Consider the following 14,791-nt stretch of genomic DNA (forward strand, 5'->3'; position numbering starts at 1 on the left):
GGTGTCGTTCTCCTGTCGCGTTAACGGGTGACAAAGAGTGTGCCCGGGCTGTCCTCGGGGTCTGGCCGACACACACTCGTTTCTTCAGCAGCCCAGCTGTCTCTTGGTACAGGCGTGTCTGATGCTCGCTTTAGTGGGGTCTTCAGTGGTCGAAGGTAACCTCGAGCGATCCCTCCGGATGCACAGAACATCAGTTTCGGCTGCTTTTGGACGCTGCAGCTACTGGAAAAGAGGATCTGAGGGTCAGGCTGCTGACAGTTGCCCAGTAAGGCTCAACAATGCTGTGTCTTTACTGGGAACAGACTTTTCCTTGACCTTCTCTTTTGCCCCCCTGTTCTGCTCCTCCCCATCCCCCAAATGGGGCCTTTTTCTCACTTGTTTGTGGTGAATCTCAAGCACTCTGTGCATGACAAAGTCCACTTGTCAGCAATATTCTTTTAAATGCCTCTGTTCACTCCGGGGCCTGCCTGACAATCGCCCCATTATCACAGCTTTCTTATCCCATAGGTTTTTTATCCTTTCCCTCCGGGGCTAATAAGGAGAAAGGCTCCAGAGAGAGGAGGGCTCCTACTCAAGGGTTCAGCTCCTACTGAAACCCTCCCGATCTCCGGGGAAGGGCCATTATCCCGAATGTGGGACACCATCATTTGATCACCATGAATGACTTTTTGAAGCGAGGCCATTCATCAGTTGTGTAATGGGGTTTTTAGCTCAAAGACCCGGCTTTCAAGTAATTTCTGCTCCCAGGGTCCCCTGGAGCTGAACCATCTGACCGCTATCACTGGGCAGTTCACTGCTCTGCTCTCTGGTTGTGAAAGGAAATATGCTTGACATTTTCCTTCAGCTCACCGATGCCCCATCCCAACACTTTCTCCCCCTCTGGAATACTCTCACTCCTCCCTGTGCAAACATCCTATCCCTTCAGTGGGATGTGATGCACCTGCTTTGCTCTGGGGAGGCCTCGAGTGCTCTGTCCAGCTCTGGGCCCCTCACAACAAGAGAGATGTTGCGGGACTGAAACATTTCCAGAGAAGGGCACAGGTCTGGGGGAAGGGCTGGAGAAATCTTGTGTGGAGTGGCTGAGGGAGCTGAGGGAGCTGGCAGGGCTCAGCCTGGAGAAAGGGAGGCTCGGGGGGGACTTTCTGGCTCTGCACAACTCCATGACAGGAGGAAAACAAGGGACAGGATGAGAGGAAACGGCCTCAAGTTGTGCCAGGGGAGGTTTGGGTTGGATATGAGGAAGAATTTTTAAATGGAAAAGATGTCCAGGCATTGGAAGGGGCTGCCCAGGGAGGTTTGGAGTCCCCATCCTTGGAGGTGTCCAAGGAAAGCCCGGATGTGCTGCTCAGGGCTCTGTTCTAAGTGACAAGGTGGGGATTGGGCACAGGCTGGACTGGATGGTCTTGGGGAGCTTTTCCAACCTTAATCACTGTGTGATTCCATGATGCTGACCTCAGAAGCAAGTGGGGTGGCCATAAGTTAATTTTTTGAGGCTCTTTTAGTATTACAAACCACACACAGGACATCAGACTCCACAGGTACTGCAGAGAGGCAAAGCCAGACAGTGACACACCCACTGTCCTTTATTGGGGATGTTCTCCATGGTTATTCCATGAAATGAAGCTCACAGGACCACTGCTTATAAAAGCACACAGGTTTATTGCATATCAATCTCATGTATAAATTCATTGTAGCATTGGAAAGATTACATTTGGTATACATTCCTATTCTACAGCATTAACCTCAAAATCAGCTTTTTCTATTCATTATTTTAAAGGAATTTCTCTACACAAGTACATTTGTCTTTTATCACAAGCATCAAAATGAAATTTGTAAAATTGCCTTTTTTTTTAATTATTTTCTACACTTCATATCTTTTATTTCATTATGCTCCCAACAAAGCGATTCCATATTAATTAATAACTGCCAACACTTTTTCTTTCTTCCTTGGCAGTTCGAGGCTTCGAGCCTCGGACGCAAAATCTAATCACATATACAATAAGTGCATCTACGGAATTTTTTTCTTTTTAATAAAAATTTCACAAACGGACACAATAATGACTGCTAAACACAAGTCATGCACAGTTTACTTATAAACATAACAGAAGCAATATACAATCAAGAATGATATGGAACAAGCACCATCCTCTTTCTCAATGTTTTTAAAACATTATATGAAAACCAGACATTTACAATTGATTTAAAAAAACACTATACAGGTCTAAAGGAAAAAAAAAATCCAACCTAAATCATATCTGTATTGTAACAATGGGAAAAGGAATGACATAGGATGCACAGATTTATGATTCTTGCAAGCACAATATATATATGTTTTAAATTACATCTTCTGCAGGCTGGAAATGACATCAGGGCAAAACATCTCTTGCTTTGAAGAGAGCAACGAGAATGTAAAATACACTGAGAATTACTTTCAGAATTACTTTGTTCACATGTGAATTGCACATTTGGAAAATCAAAGCTGCCTTTTTTTTCTTTTTCATTCTTTTTTTTTTTAATATTTTTTTAATTATTTTTAATTTTTTATTTATTTATTTTTTTAATTTCTTCTTCCAAAGTGGTAATAAGAATTAACGACAGAAGAAAGAGAAAAAAAGAACCTCGGAATCATTCAAGAACGTTTTAGTCACAGTTTCACTCAACACTACGGAGAAGTTTCATGGCTTTGTGAGAACACTACTGACCAGCGGCGAGGAGCAGAGGGTTTTGCCCTTGTGTTGCCAGCACTGACCCGAGCGACGCCGCTCCTGCCCTTGGGGACAGCGCTGCCAGCGCGGGCAGGCTCCCAGCGCTGCCCCTCGCCCCCCGCCACACACACACACAGTACAGCACGGAAAAACCGAGTGGAAAGTCAGCAGATTGACCTGGCCGGGGGCACGGGGGGCTCACGATCCAGTGCTTTGATGCTTAGAGTCAAACACGTTCAGCTCATTGTGCAAGAGCTTTCGAAAGGCTCCATCCGCGCCACGGCGGCGAGGAGCTGCTCCCAAGGGTGGCCACTGAGTGTCTAAGTGCTGATTGGGGATGGAGCAAAGCTTCCTCTGCACTGTCCGAGGGAGGACAGGACCCCAGCAGCTGTCTGTCCCGTGAGCACACCCAGCTGATGTTTGTTCAGCCCCGTTTGGGTTTGGGCTCCTGCGTAGCGATGTCCCCGAGGTGCCTGGCCTGGTGGCCTGGGACAGCTTGGAAAGGCACCAGCCCAGAGCAGCTGGAGCACCAAAGGGCCCATCCCAGGGAAGAAGCCAGCAGCCCAGCAGGAGAACTGGGTGCCTCAACATGTCCTGCAGGACCTGGCACCTCAGCACGTCCCGTGGGACAACCTCAGCTCATCCCACTGGAGAGCTCCCAGGTGTCTGCAGCAGCCACAGCGATCACGCCAGGACCAACCACCAGCTCTCAGTAGGTGGGAAGCAGGGAAGCACAGACACGAGACCCACATTCTCCTTCCTGAACAGCTCAGGCAGGAAGGTCCAGCTGTGACCAGAGAAAGGGCCCTTCATGGAGCACCAATGCTTCAACCCTGTGCAGCTCCCAGCCCCACCTGTCCACTCCAAAAATCCCCAGGGCTTCTTCTCTCCTCTGTGCTGTTGTGGCTGTGAAAATACTTTAAATAAATATATCCTAAGCTCTCACAAAGCTCTGGGTTTAAACCACACCTGGAGTGGTGCTCTGGCTACCAGACACACTGCAGCCACTTCCCATCCCTGCCACCTTCACCTGCCCTGGATCCCAGTGTGTCCTCGGGGTTGGACACTACAGCTCCACGTCTCACCAAAGCTCCCAGAGCTTCCCCAGCATTGGGAAGGCAGCAGTGCTCCTATAGCAGAATGTCCTGGACACAAACCTGTCGGGAAGCAGCCTTGAAAAGACAAGATTCTCTGCTAAAGCAGCAAAATGGAACCTCCACACCTGCTGTGAGCTGCAGCATATTCCAAGTGCAATCCAACGAAAGGTAGAGATTAACAGAGGTTCAGTAAAGTCTTCCTGTTTCTTTATCTTAATGGGAAAAATTGAAACTTGTAATCAGTGCTAAATTAGAGGAGTCGGGAGATCCTACAGCATGAACTAGAGGTAATGGGGAGAAAACTGGATTAGGAAATATGAAAAGAAAAAAATATCATTTCATGATTTTAAACCCTATATTTTTAATGTCCTCAATCCCTGGCTGGATAATACCTCCCTATCCTTGGCCAGGGGCCTTCAGGAGATCCATGGAGAGCCAGGATGAGCCAGGGAAGGGGGACAGAGACAGTGCGAGCTCAGTTAGAGGAACGACCTGACCAACTGCTTCTGGAGAAATGACACAACTGGGCTGAGAGAGGGATGGGGAGACCATAAATAACCCAAATAAATCCCCACAATAACACTTGCATTCCTTAGTATTGGCCCACATTTTGGTGTCCAGCTCACTGCCACTCCCTTGGCTGCTCTGTCACCTCCCTGAGCTGCAGAGTGCAATGCTGACCTGCCCTAAGGTTTCTTCCAGGGTGAACAAACCATGGTCGGCACACACAAACACTCACTGCTGCCCACAGATCCTGTTCCAGCATGGCAGGCAGGGCCTGTGAGAGAGAGGCTCAGACACGTGGTTTGCTCGGAGCAGCTGCCAGGAGTCACGGAGCTGCAGCTGGAATGGGACAGGATGGATCCATCCCCAGGTTTAAGGCTATTTCCATGTTCTCCTGGAGGAGGGCCATCGAGGCAGGGCATTTCCACCGGCCTCCTCCTCCTCCTGTGCTGTTCCCAGTTGCTGGAACCTTCCTCCAAGGCTCCAGGAGCTTCAAGACAAAGGGGAGCTGAGGGATGATTGTCTGGAGAATTGGCAGCACCACTGGCAGCACTGACTGGGGTCATTTGGCACATGGACAAAATCTTCCTGCTGCTCCCTGTTTACCCAACATCCAACCTCAACAACACAATTTTGGTCCTTCACTACATACTTATATTAACATGATTTCTTCACAAGAATGATATCTAATGTAATAAGAAAATACTGTTAAGGAAGAAATAAAATAAGAAAGGAATTAGCCCAAAATGCCAAGTTATATACAGATTAAAATAAATTCCATCAGGAAAAGAAACAATTCTTTTATTATTTTCATTTGGCCCCTGTGGGAATAATTTAAAGGCCAAGTGCCTGGGCAGGGCTGTGCTGCAGCCTCTGGGATGGGACAGGATGGGACAGGAGGGGACAGGATGGGACAGGAGGGGACAGGGCTGTCCCCCATCTCTGCAGAGCCGGCATTCCTCCGGCAGGGTCGGCTCTCGGGCTCTACCTACCCAGGAGCTTTGTGCAAATACATGAAGCAGCTCGGTCACACCTCCTGGTGCTCTCAGAGCTCTGGGCACTTTCACAGGTTGTTGTGGAAAACCAAAAAGGAAAGGGTAAATTTTCTTGGGAAACACACTGGTGATGCTAGTTTACCTTTTGTTTCCTCTGTACCAAAGCCACCCTGGATTCTTTCCTGTGGGGGCACTCTGAGACTCCCCAAAATCAGCCTCATGTGTGCTCTTGGGTGCAAAGCTGACTTGCAAAGGTGTCACACCCAATTCTGACTCTGCTTTGCTCGGGGAGCTGATCCTGTTGTTTTGGCCTGCTGGAATGAGGCCACACTACACTGGCTTAGGACCCTCCGTCTGCCCTTTTCCATGGCTTTTCCATGGCCTAACCATTCCATAAGGGAATGTCATCTCCAAATTCCCTGCTCCGACAGCAGATGGGAATTGCAGCCGAGAACAGCATAAAGCCCACAGCATTTGTGGAGGCTGCTGTAAAGCAGTAGAGAAGATGAAGTTTTGAAGTGATTGGAAATCACTCATAAAATCTCCGTAAGAAATTTTAGAGTCAGAGAGACAACTGGATTCTCATTGCTCTGCACCCCTCAGGCTGCTAGAGCATGGAAATGTTCATCTTTCTACTAAAATTACAGGCCAAGCAGCAGCGGGCAGTGCAGAGGAAAAACCAGGCCAGAGCAATGGTGTGAATCAGAGATCTGTGCCACAGGCACCACCAGCATGGGGTGATGGCAGCCTGAAACCCCAGGAGGTGACACACCAGCAGATGGGTCCGAGCTGCCCTGGGTGAGGCGAGCCTTGCCCAGCACACGTTTCCTTGTGCACATCCGGGGAGGGCTTTATCCCCTGACCTCTCTGCTTGGGGAAATCCAAGCATTTCCAGGAGCTCCACCACCCTGGCTCTCTCCTGGGCACTCCAGCCCATGCTGGGCTCACAGGAGGGGCAGGGAGCTCTCCCAGCCTTGCTCAGGGCACAGCCGACCATCTGTGTCCATGTGACACATCTGTCACCCCAACCTCAGCACGTTCCAGGCTGGAGGTGTCTCAGCTGGGAGTTGCAATGTGGCTCATGATGACTGCAGGCAAGGTGGCCTCACCTTGGAGCTTTGCTCAGTGCCAAGTGTTTTGCTGGGAACAAAGGACACGATGGTGTTTCTGTGGGAGTGCAGAATTCTGAATTCTTTTTTTGGGGGGTCAGTTAAATAGGTTGATTTGCCTTTCCCTGGCATAACTCCAGTGGCTGTGTCAGAATTGCACCAGGGACAGGTCATACCTGGCTCTCTTCCCTTGATGCTTCACCAATTCAGCTGGATGGGAAGGAAATGCTGCCATGTGGTTCCAAGCTATCGTTCCTGCTCAGGCTGTGCTGGCTCAGTGACACTGGTTTGGAAGGTTGGAGGGGCCTATCTTTGATTGCACTGGTGCAATTCGTGTCTTGCTCATGCTATTCCTACAGGCTGTGAAATTCTGGGGCTGCTTCGGGGTTATCCAGTTTGGGAGAGGTTTGTTCTGATAAATTAGAAAGGAAAACTCTGGAGAGATAAAAATGCAGGACGTGTTGGTCGGATGCGACAGGTTTCCTTCTCAGCCCAAAGTCCAGACGACTCCCTGAGGCCCTCTCATCCATCTTCTGCTCGCTGGGATTTTGCTGGGATGGCTGCAGCACCACCACCGCCTCGCCTGGGCTCCGGCCAGTGCCTTGTGGACCTCTCAGAGGTGGTTGATGGGGTTAAAGGTCCCCGACTCTGAAGCTGCTCCTGCCATGTCCAGCCAAGCCCCCAGAGAGTTCTGGGAGGACGTGTGGAGGGGAGCGTTCTCAGACAGGGACAGCATCATTGCATAAGCCTGGGGGAGAGAGGGATGCAAGGACACGAGTGAGAACACGGGGTGGAGGAACACCCTGTGTAAAACACAACACCACCTCACCCTGCCCACCTGGGCCAGCAGCATCCTCTGTGCTGGCCTAAACTCACATCCACTCTCTGGGATGGCACCCACCACTCAAAATTCCAGATTTGTCATGGTTTTTAGGGACAGTCAGGAGAGACCATCATTCTCCCAGGTTTTCACAGGACTGAACCCATCCTGCACTGCCTGTGCTCGCTCACAAACCTCCACATGATTCCAGGTTCTGCTTCCAGGGGAAAACAGCTTTTACTGGGGCTTGTTCTTAAAAAAAGCACATCCCCAGACAAGCCAGTGGCTCAGTGAGAAGGGGGAGCAGTGCCCAGTGGGAAGTGGTGCTCATCCTGACTTGACGCCTGGCATGCACGCACTGGTGATGCCAGTGTGGATATTTAGGGATGTGGAATTCTCATTGGCATGATTGGGGTGGTCAGGGTGGGTTTATTGCTGCAGTGAAACCCTTAAAGGTCTGCTGAGAGAAATGCAGCAAGACTTTGTCCTCTAACAAACTGCTGGTTGCTTGGAAGATGGCTGCTCTCCTTCCAGCAGGACACAAGATTGGTCTCCCACACCTCTCTGTGCCCCTCAGCCCACATGAGTGATGCAAGGGCTTATGCAGATGATAACCTCATACAGCAGAGGGGAAAAACAATGTCATTGCCACCCCTGGCCTGAAAATGAGAACTCCCCACCCTCCTGGCCCAGGGAAGAGGAATAAAAAGCAGTTTTGTGCTTTTGTGGGCACACACACTTCTAAAATTGCTTAAAACTAAGCAAAAGGAGTGCTGTGCTGCTCACACAAAGGTTTTATATTACCTGCCAAAAGACGGGTCAAATAATTTAAGTTGCTTACTGTGATTCAAGTGTAAAACAGGGTCCAAACCCAGAAATACTTTCCCCCATCCAAGCACAGGCTGTACCAGGGTGGTACACTGGAAAAGAGCAAGCTGCTCCCAGAGAGTTAGTGCATTTGGGATGTTAGTGACAGAAAGAGTTGGGCAAGTGTTTAAGTGGGTGTCACCCCAAAAAACTGCTGTGCTCTCTCTTCCAGCAGCCCCTCCCCAGCCTCACTGCTGGCACCCACTATGAAGAAGGAAAAAAAATTTTTTAAGTTTTGGATGATGCTAATTCAAAAACCATGTTCTGCCTGGTGGCTGCACTGCTCTGCTGGACATTTGAAATAGATTTTGGGATAAATTCTGTTGCTTGAGGGTCAGAATGGGCCTCTGAGGTGAGAGCTGTACTCACCCCCCCACCAGGGGCCGTGTTCTCTCTCCAGCCCAGCCTCCTGAGGTAACTTCACTGAACAATTCTTTTGTGAGAATCCTTGTGGAAGGATCAAGAGATAAACTCCATAAACCCAGACTGAGTATTTTGGCTAATGAAAAAGCAGAAAGCACACACAGACCTGCCCCAAACCTCCAGATTTCTTTCAGAAATCCAGTAATTCTGAGATGCCATTTTGATGGTTTTTGGTGGGTCCAAACTGGTCTGGCTCACAGGGTTGGGGTTTTTCTTTTCCATTTTCTGGTTTACTTTTAGAAATCAAGGAGATAAACAAAGATACCCTCTAGACATGCTGGGTTTCAAGTACTGGATATATTATTGTCTTTCACACCTGTTTTAATCAAACCCAAGGGCATGTCTACAGACCAAGCCCTAGTGGTTACCGACAGAAGAACCACCTCAAAGCATAAATAAACAAGGAGTTATAAAAACATTTATACAGACAGATAAAAACACACAGATGCCTCTCTCTTCCTGTATAGCCCCATTCTCACTGTATAGGCTGAGATAAATCCATCTAAAGGTGATGCCCACTCCCTTCCTCCTCTATTTCAATTTGGTTGCAACAAGACACATCCATGTATGTGTTAGAATTCCTGCTGGAAAGGGCGAAAAACCTTCTGGAGGAGGAAAATAACCCACTGGAAGAGGAACATAACCCTCGGCTAGAGGAGGCCAGCTACTCCCTAATCCTGCTGTACATGCTGGTGGCAAGCTAGGAAAACATTCTGGATATACCCACCTGGTTTTTAGCCTGCCTGTACAGAGTCTGTTTTATTGCCTCAGAGTCTAAGGTGGAATTAAACACATCTTTAACTTCAAATGCTTCCTCGGCTGCTTTGCGGAGATCCAGCCCCTTCCCAAAATTCGGCATCTGCTCCAAATCTAACAGGCCGGCTTCGTCCTCCTCAATACACCTGTACCAATGACCAGGGGAAGGGGTGACCTGTGTTAGCTCATCTGGCCCAGAGCCTGCATGCACCACCCACGGGGGCTCACGAGCCACATGCGTGAAGGGATGGACAGACGGACACGGAGACGACACGGGATGGATGGAGTGAGGAAGAAGTGGAAAGCAACAAGCAGCAGGTTCTGTCTGAGGTTCTGCACCAAAAACAGTGGTGCTTTTAATGTGGGTAAGGCATCACTCAGTGTTGTGTGACTTGTGCTATAAATGCCCCCAGAAACTGGGGCAAACTGCAGCAAAAAGAGAGCTGAGCCTGTGCTGCGTGCAGCAATCTTTCATTCTGGAGGTGTTCACACATGGCTTGACCTTGGGATTAAAAATCCTTCACTTTTTATAAAATAATGGAATCTGGTTTGGGTTGGGAGGGACATTAAAGATCATCTCATTTTACCCTCTGCCGTGGGCAGGGACACCTTCCACTATCTCAGGGTGCTCCAAGTGCCATCCAACCTGGCCTTGGACACTTCCAGCGATACAAGGGCAGCCACAGAGTATCCTGGGTACCTTGTGCCTCTCCACCCTCACAGGGAAGGATTTTCCCTGAAGATCAAACCTATATTTGTCCTCTTTCAGTTTAAATCCACTCCCCCTTGTCCTGTCACTCCAGGCTCTTGGAAAGAGTCTCCCTTCATATTTCCTGCAGCTTCCTTCAGGCACTGGAAGGTCACCTTGAAGCCTTCTCTCATGCATGCTGGACAATCCCAGTTCCCTCAGTCTTTCCTCACAGCAGAGCTGCTCCATCCCTCTGATCATCCTGGGGCCTGCTCTGGACTCTCTCCAGCATCTCCACTTCCTTCCTGTGCTGGAACCCCAGAGCTGGACGCAGCTCTGCAGGTGGGTCTCATCAGGGCAGAGGGGCAGAATCCCCTCTTTCTCAGAGCTCTTAGAACTCCACTTGAAGTCAGAAATATTTTGCTACAACTCAAAGGGCCATAGCAGCACCAAAGGCATTGCACAGACCCCTCTTCCCTTGCCCTGAGCAGAGTTTTGGAGAGAAAAACAGCATCTCCTGAGTTGTGGTACCCTAAAACCTCTGGGTTTTGTGTCTATTCTCCTGCTTCAGGCTCCTCAAGCCTTGGATATCATTCCAGACTCTCCTTGCAGTCCACTTGTGTTGTGTCCCCCACCACGGTGAAATGGAATCTGGAGTGAATCAAACCGGAGGCATGGCATGGCTTGGAGGACAAACCCACAGCACTCACGATGCACCACAGACACGGGCAGGGCGCTGAGCCCCCCGGAATGGCCCCCTCACCTTCGGGTGTGGTCAAAGCTCATGGTGAGAGACGTGGGCTCCTCATCCTCCTCATCCTCGAATGCTCCCTGGGGCTCCGCCGTGGGTGACGCCGTCTCATCCTGGGACTTCCCAGTCAGGCTGTCGTCATCTTCCTCTTCCAGTTCTTCGTCCTCATCGTCCACATCTTCTGTCTTCTCATTTGCCAATCCGTGGCACTGGGAATTGCCATCAATATCCTGGATTTCTGGCCTGAAATGTTTGATTGAAGGACAGGGAGGATGAGAAGAAGAAAGAAAAGGAAAAAAAAGATTGCAAATGTTTAATGTTGCTGTAGGACACAGAATGATTCACACGGACACAGTTCAATTTATGATAAGGAAAAGGATGATTTTATTTTGTGACTCCAGTATTTATAGATTTTCAACAATGACCAGGGATTGGATAGTTAGTTATCACTTTCCCAATCACAATGGTCATGCAAAATGTCCATCAAAAGATGTTTCTTGGAAAGAACGTATACACATCTATGTTTATAGTTACTTTCCTGGGGAAGTGGCTAGAAACTATGAAAACAAGATCAGAAGGTTTAATTTTCAGGGTGACAGTTTAAGTCATGTATTCCCACTGGAATGAAAGACATGGATAATGTTATACACAGATACGAACACAGAGACACATTTATATTTAAAATGTAACGAAGAAGAAAACCAATGTGCTTAAGGCATTTAAAAATCACCCTTCACTGTTCCTAAGGGCCAATGAACATGTTGAGAATACACCAACCCCAAGGTTTTTTTGAACTACAAATCTGTGTAGTCTGATTTAAATGATGGGTTTTAATCTCTTAAAATTAACATTTGTGGGACAAGCAGCCTTCCTCCTTCTCTGAGCTCTGTCCTTCAACAATTTCTCTTTGAGCAATCAGCAGGAGAAAGCTTCTACCAGCCAGCCTGAATTCCCCTTTGTATTACTCTGCTGTTCATGCCTGTCCTGTGAGCAGATAATTTTATTCCCTTGCCTACCTTTTATCCACTAAAGCCGACGCTTGATTCATCTCGCTATTTGCAATAAAATTTCTGATTTCCGAGAAATAGGAATCCTCTTTTTCGTCTAAAAGTGCATGGTTGTCTGATTCCGAGTTGGGGGAGGAGGCGCTGGTCCCGAGGTGGTTGGCGATGACTCCGGAGTGCTGACTCACTGCGGGGCAGGAGCACGGAGGGACAGCAGGAGAGACAACAGGAGACCCCGTCAGGTGTTGGCAAGGCCATGGTTATGAGGAAACATGAAGTAAGAATGTTCTCAACAGCCCTCTCACTTTGTGGTACTGATTTAGTACTCAAGAGGAAAGTCATGGAGCAAAGATCCCAAAGGAAGATTGTGTTTTTGCACACCAAGACACAGGTGATATTTAGTATTTATGGACAATTCACACAATTTGAGAACCAGTGCAGAGTTGTTTGCCTACAACTTTTCCATGATACTTTATTTTACTTGTGCTGGGAAATCTCTTACTTGGCTTCATCACAGGAATTCCTTCCTTTAATTTTTTATGTTAAAGCAAAGCCTTTTTATCTTGAACTTCCAGAAAACCCTACAAACAACCCTACAAACTCATCCTTATGGGACAACGCTTTCCAGTGAGGCTTCCCAAGGGCCAGACCATGGAGTCTCCTGTCTCCAGTGATCCCCAGCAGTTCCACAGAGTCTTTCCCTACCTGGAACGTTCTCGTGCTCGTGCTTCTTCAGGTGCCTGTCCAGGTTGGTCTGCTGCCCAAAGCACCTGTTGCACAGGTGGCACTTGAATGGCTTCTCCTTGTTGTGGATGTTCCGCACGTGCCGCTGCAGGTTGGAGGAAATGCTGAATGACCTGTCACAGTATTTACACCTGGAAAACAACAGCAAAATGCCAAAGAGTGCAGTGTGAGGGGGAGTAAAAACCAAGCCAACAACCCCAAACAGCAACAACAACAAGCCAAAAAAAGAAAAAAAAAAAAAAGAGAAAAATTTGACAATCAAAACCCCAGGAAATGTTGGTCTATAAATCTTTACTCAGCTAAAGGAAGCACAAAGCATTAATCATCCCAGACAAATCTGATATTATTGTTACTCAAGGAGCACAAAGAAAGGATTAGGATTAATTAGGAAGTGAGTCGTCCAAACAAATAAGAGTTTGAAACAAAATAATTACTTTTCCATGCATGGATGTAGGAATGAGAGAGGTGGATTTATTCCTTCCACTTTTTTTGAGGGGAATCAGGTGAAATATGGCTGTGGAGGGAGGACAAGGAAGACAGAAGAAGAAGGGAGGGAGGTGAAATGTATAAAATAATTATTAACTGGCAAATCCCTGCATGACAGTTAGCTGGACACAGAAAATTCTGGCTTTATTTGTGAAATTCCTTGTGGTACTGGACATGAATGAACTACAGCATGGCTTTAAAGGTAATTAAAATTATTCTTATAGCAAAACAGCTCCCAAGAAATCCACCATCCTTTCCAAACAGGGTAAGATTTACTCCTAGGAGTGAATATCTGGTTTATGATGAAAAGCTGGAATGCAAGGAGCCAAGCCAGGATATTCGGGAGAGCTGCTGAGTGAAGAAATGTTCCCTCTCCGAGCTCAGTCTCTGCAGGACCCGAGGCAGATGGCCTGGGGGCTTGTTCAAAGCCATCACCCCCCCTTTTTTGCGTTTAGATTCCCTCCAAATAAATTGGAATTGTTCGGAGTGGTGTTGCAAGGCAGAGCGGCAGCCGCTGATGGACTGAAGGTGGCAGCTCCGAGCTGCGGTGGAGAGTTTGGGTCTAAAACTCCTGAAAACCTCATTTCTGCCAGAACCCGCCGAATCCCTCATTGCATCTCCCTTTAAACACGTCACTTGTACATCAGCAAAGCTGCTCCCCCACGGGGCTCTGCTTCCAAAACCCACGAGCAGCAGAATCTGTCTCTGCTGCAGAGCTGCGCAAAGCTTGGACACTTCCAAAGTCCAAACTCTTCCCAAACCCTTGTAATTCCAGAACAAATAAAACTTCCACTCTAGCAAGGCTTCTCTGAGCTCCTCTAACCCAGGGCAACACCTGCCCCATGGACATGAGCTACTCCTCAGTGGGAATCCTGGATTCCATAATGGTTTTGGGACTCTAAACCCCATCCAGTGCCACCCTCTGCCGTGGACAGGGACAACTTCCAGAGTCCCAGGGTGCTCCAAGCCCCATCCAGCCTGGCTTTGGACACTCCCAGGTATAGGGCAACCTCTGCCAGGGCCTCTCTAGCACTCCAAGACACGGACATGGAGGCTTTGGGAATATTAGTAGCTCCCAGTGTGCACAGACTAACCTCATGCCTGCCTCCCTCCAGGATGGAACTGGGTTTACCTGGACACAGAGCACATGGGATTCTTCCCTACAGACACAACAGGTTCAACTGTGAGTGGAAAAGATCCCCGCTGTGAAACACACACACCCCATTTCCAGATGTGCTCCAGCTGTGATTTTTATTCGGCCTCTAAAAACAAATCGATATTATTTTTGGAAAAAGTGGGAATACATTTATGAAACACTCTCTTTCGCTGAATGTTTATGGATTCCATGTTCACCTCCGAATTTCCTACTGCTAAATCTCCAACAAGAATAAAGACATTTCAAATAATGGGCCTTTATTAGGATTAACCAAGGGAGAGAGCAAAGACCCTTTTTAAACCACAGCATTTCCAGACTTCTAAAGTCTTTCGTTTTCCCTTTTTTTTTTTTTCCAAAAACCCCCAAATAACTCTAGAAAACAAGAAGTTATTTGAACATCAGCAAGAACAATCACAGTTTCTTTGAGGAGAGTTAAACACAGATTTCCAGCACCAAGGAATTTGCTCTCAGATTCCTGTTCAGCACTCCAGCAAACTGCAATATCCAAACCTGCCCATATCCCTGCTATTCCATGGGATTTTAATGAGTGGTTTTGTCCAGTTTAGACCAGGAGCCCCTTTCTCATCCTTGCTGATGCCAGGGGTTTTCTCTCCCTGCCTGTCCTCACCAGCTCCTAAAAAACACTTTTTTTTTGTGTGTCCCAGTGCCTGTCACAGGGAATACCT

General features: G+C 48.0%; 1 protein-coding gene across 3 annotated transcripts in view; it reads right to left on the bottom strand.

Annotated features, from left to right (window-relative positions):
- Positions 1-1,639: 1,639 nt before the first annotated feature.
- The window catches only part of PRDM16 (PR/SET domain 16), a 183,224-nt gene continuing 170,072 nt past the window's right edge, over positions 1,640-14,791 (bottom strand). For 2 of the 3 annotated variants that reach the window (XM_015648117.2, XM_015648116.2), the window contains exons 12-16: positions 12,425-12,594; positions 11,732-11,906; positions 10,728-10,958; positions 9,248-9,422; positions 1,640-7,158 (exon numbers count right to left, since the gene is read on the bottom strand). In XM_015648117.2, coding sequence (XP_015503603.1) covers positions 7,024-7,158; positions 9,248-9,422; positions 10,728-10,958; positions 11,732-11,906; positions 12,425-12,594 — 886 coding nt within the window. In that variant the 3' untranslated portion in view covers positions 1,640-7,023. The remainder of the gene's footprint in view (positions 7,159-9,247; positions 9,423-10,727; positions 10,959-11,731; positions 11,907-12,424; positions 12,595-14,791) is intronic. The other variant, XM_015648119.2, reaches the window with a different exon arrangement.

Source organism: Parus major, chromosome 21 (genome assembly GCF_001522545.3).
Source record: "Parus major isolate Abel chromosome 21, Parus_major1.1, whole genome shotgun sequence".
NCBI lineage: Eukaryota > Metazoa > Chordata > Aves > Passeriformes > Paridae > Parus > Parus major.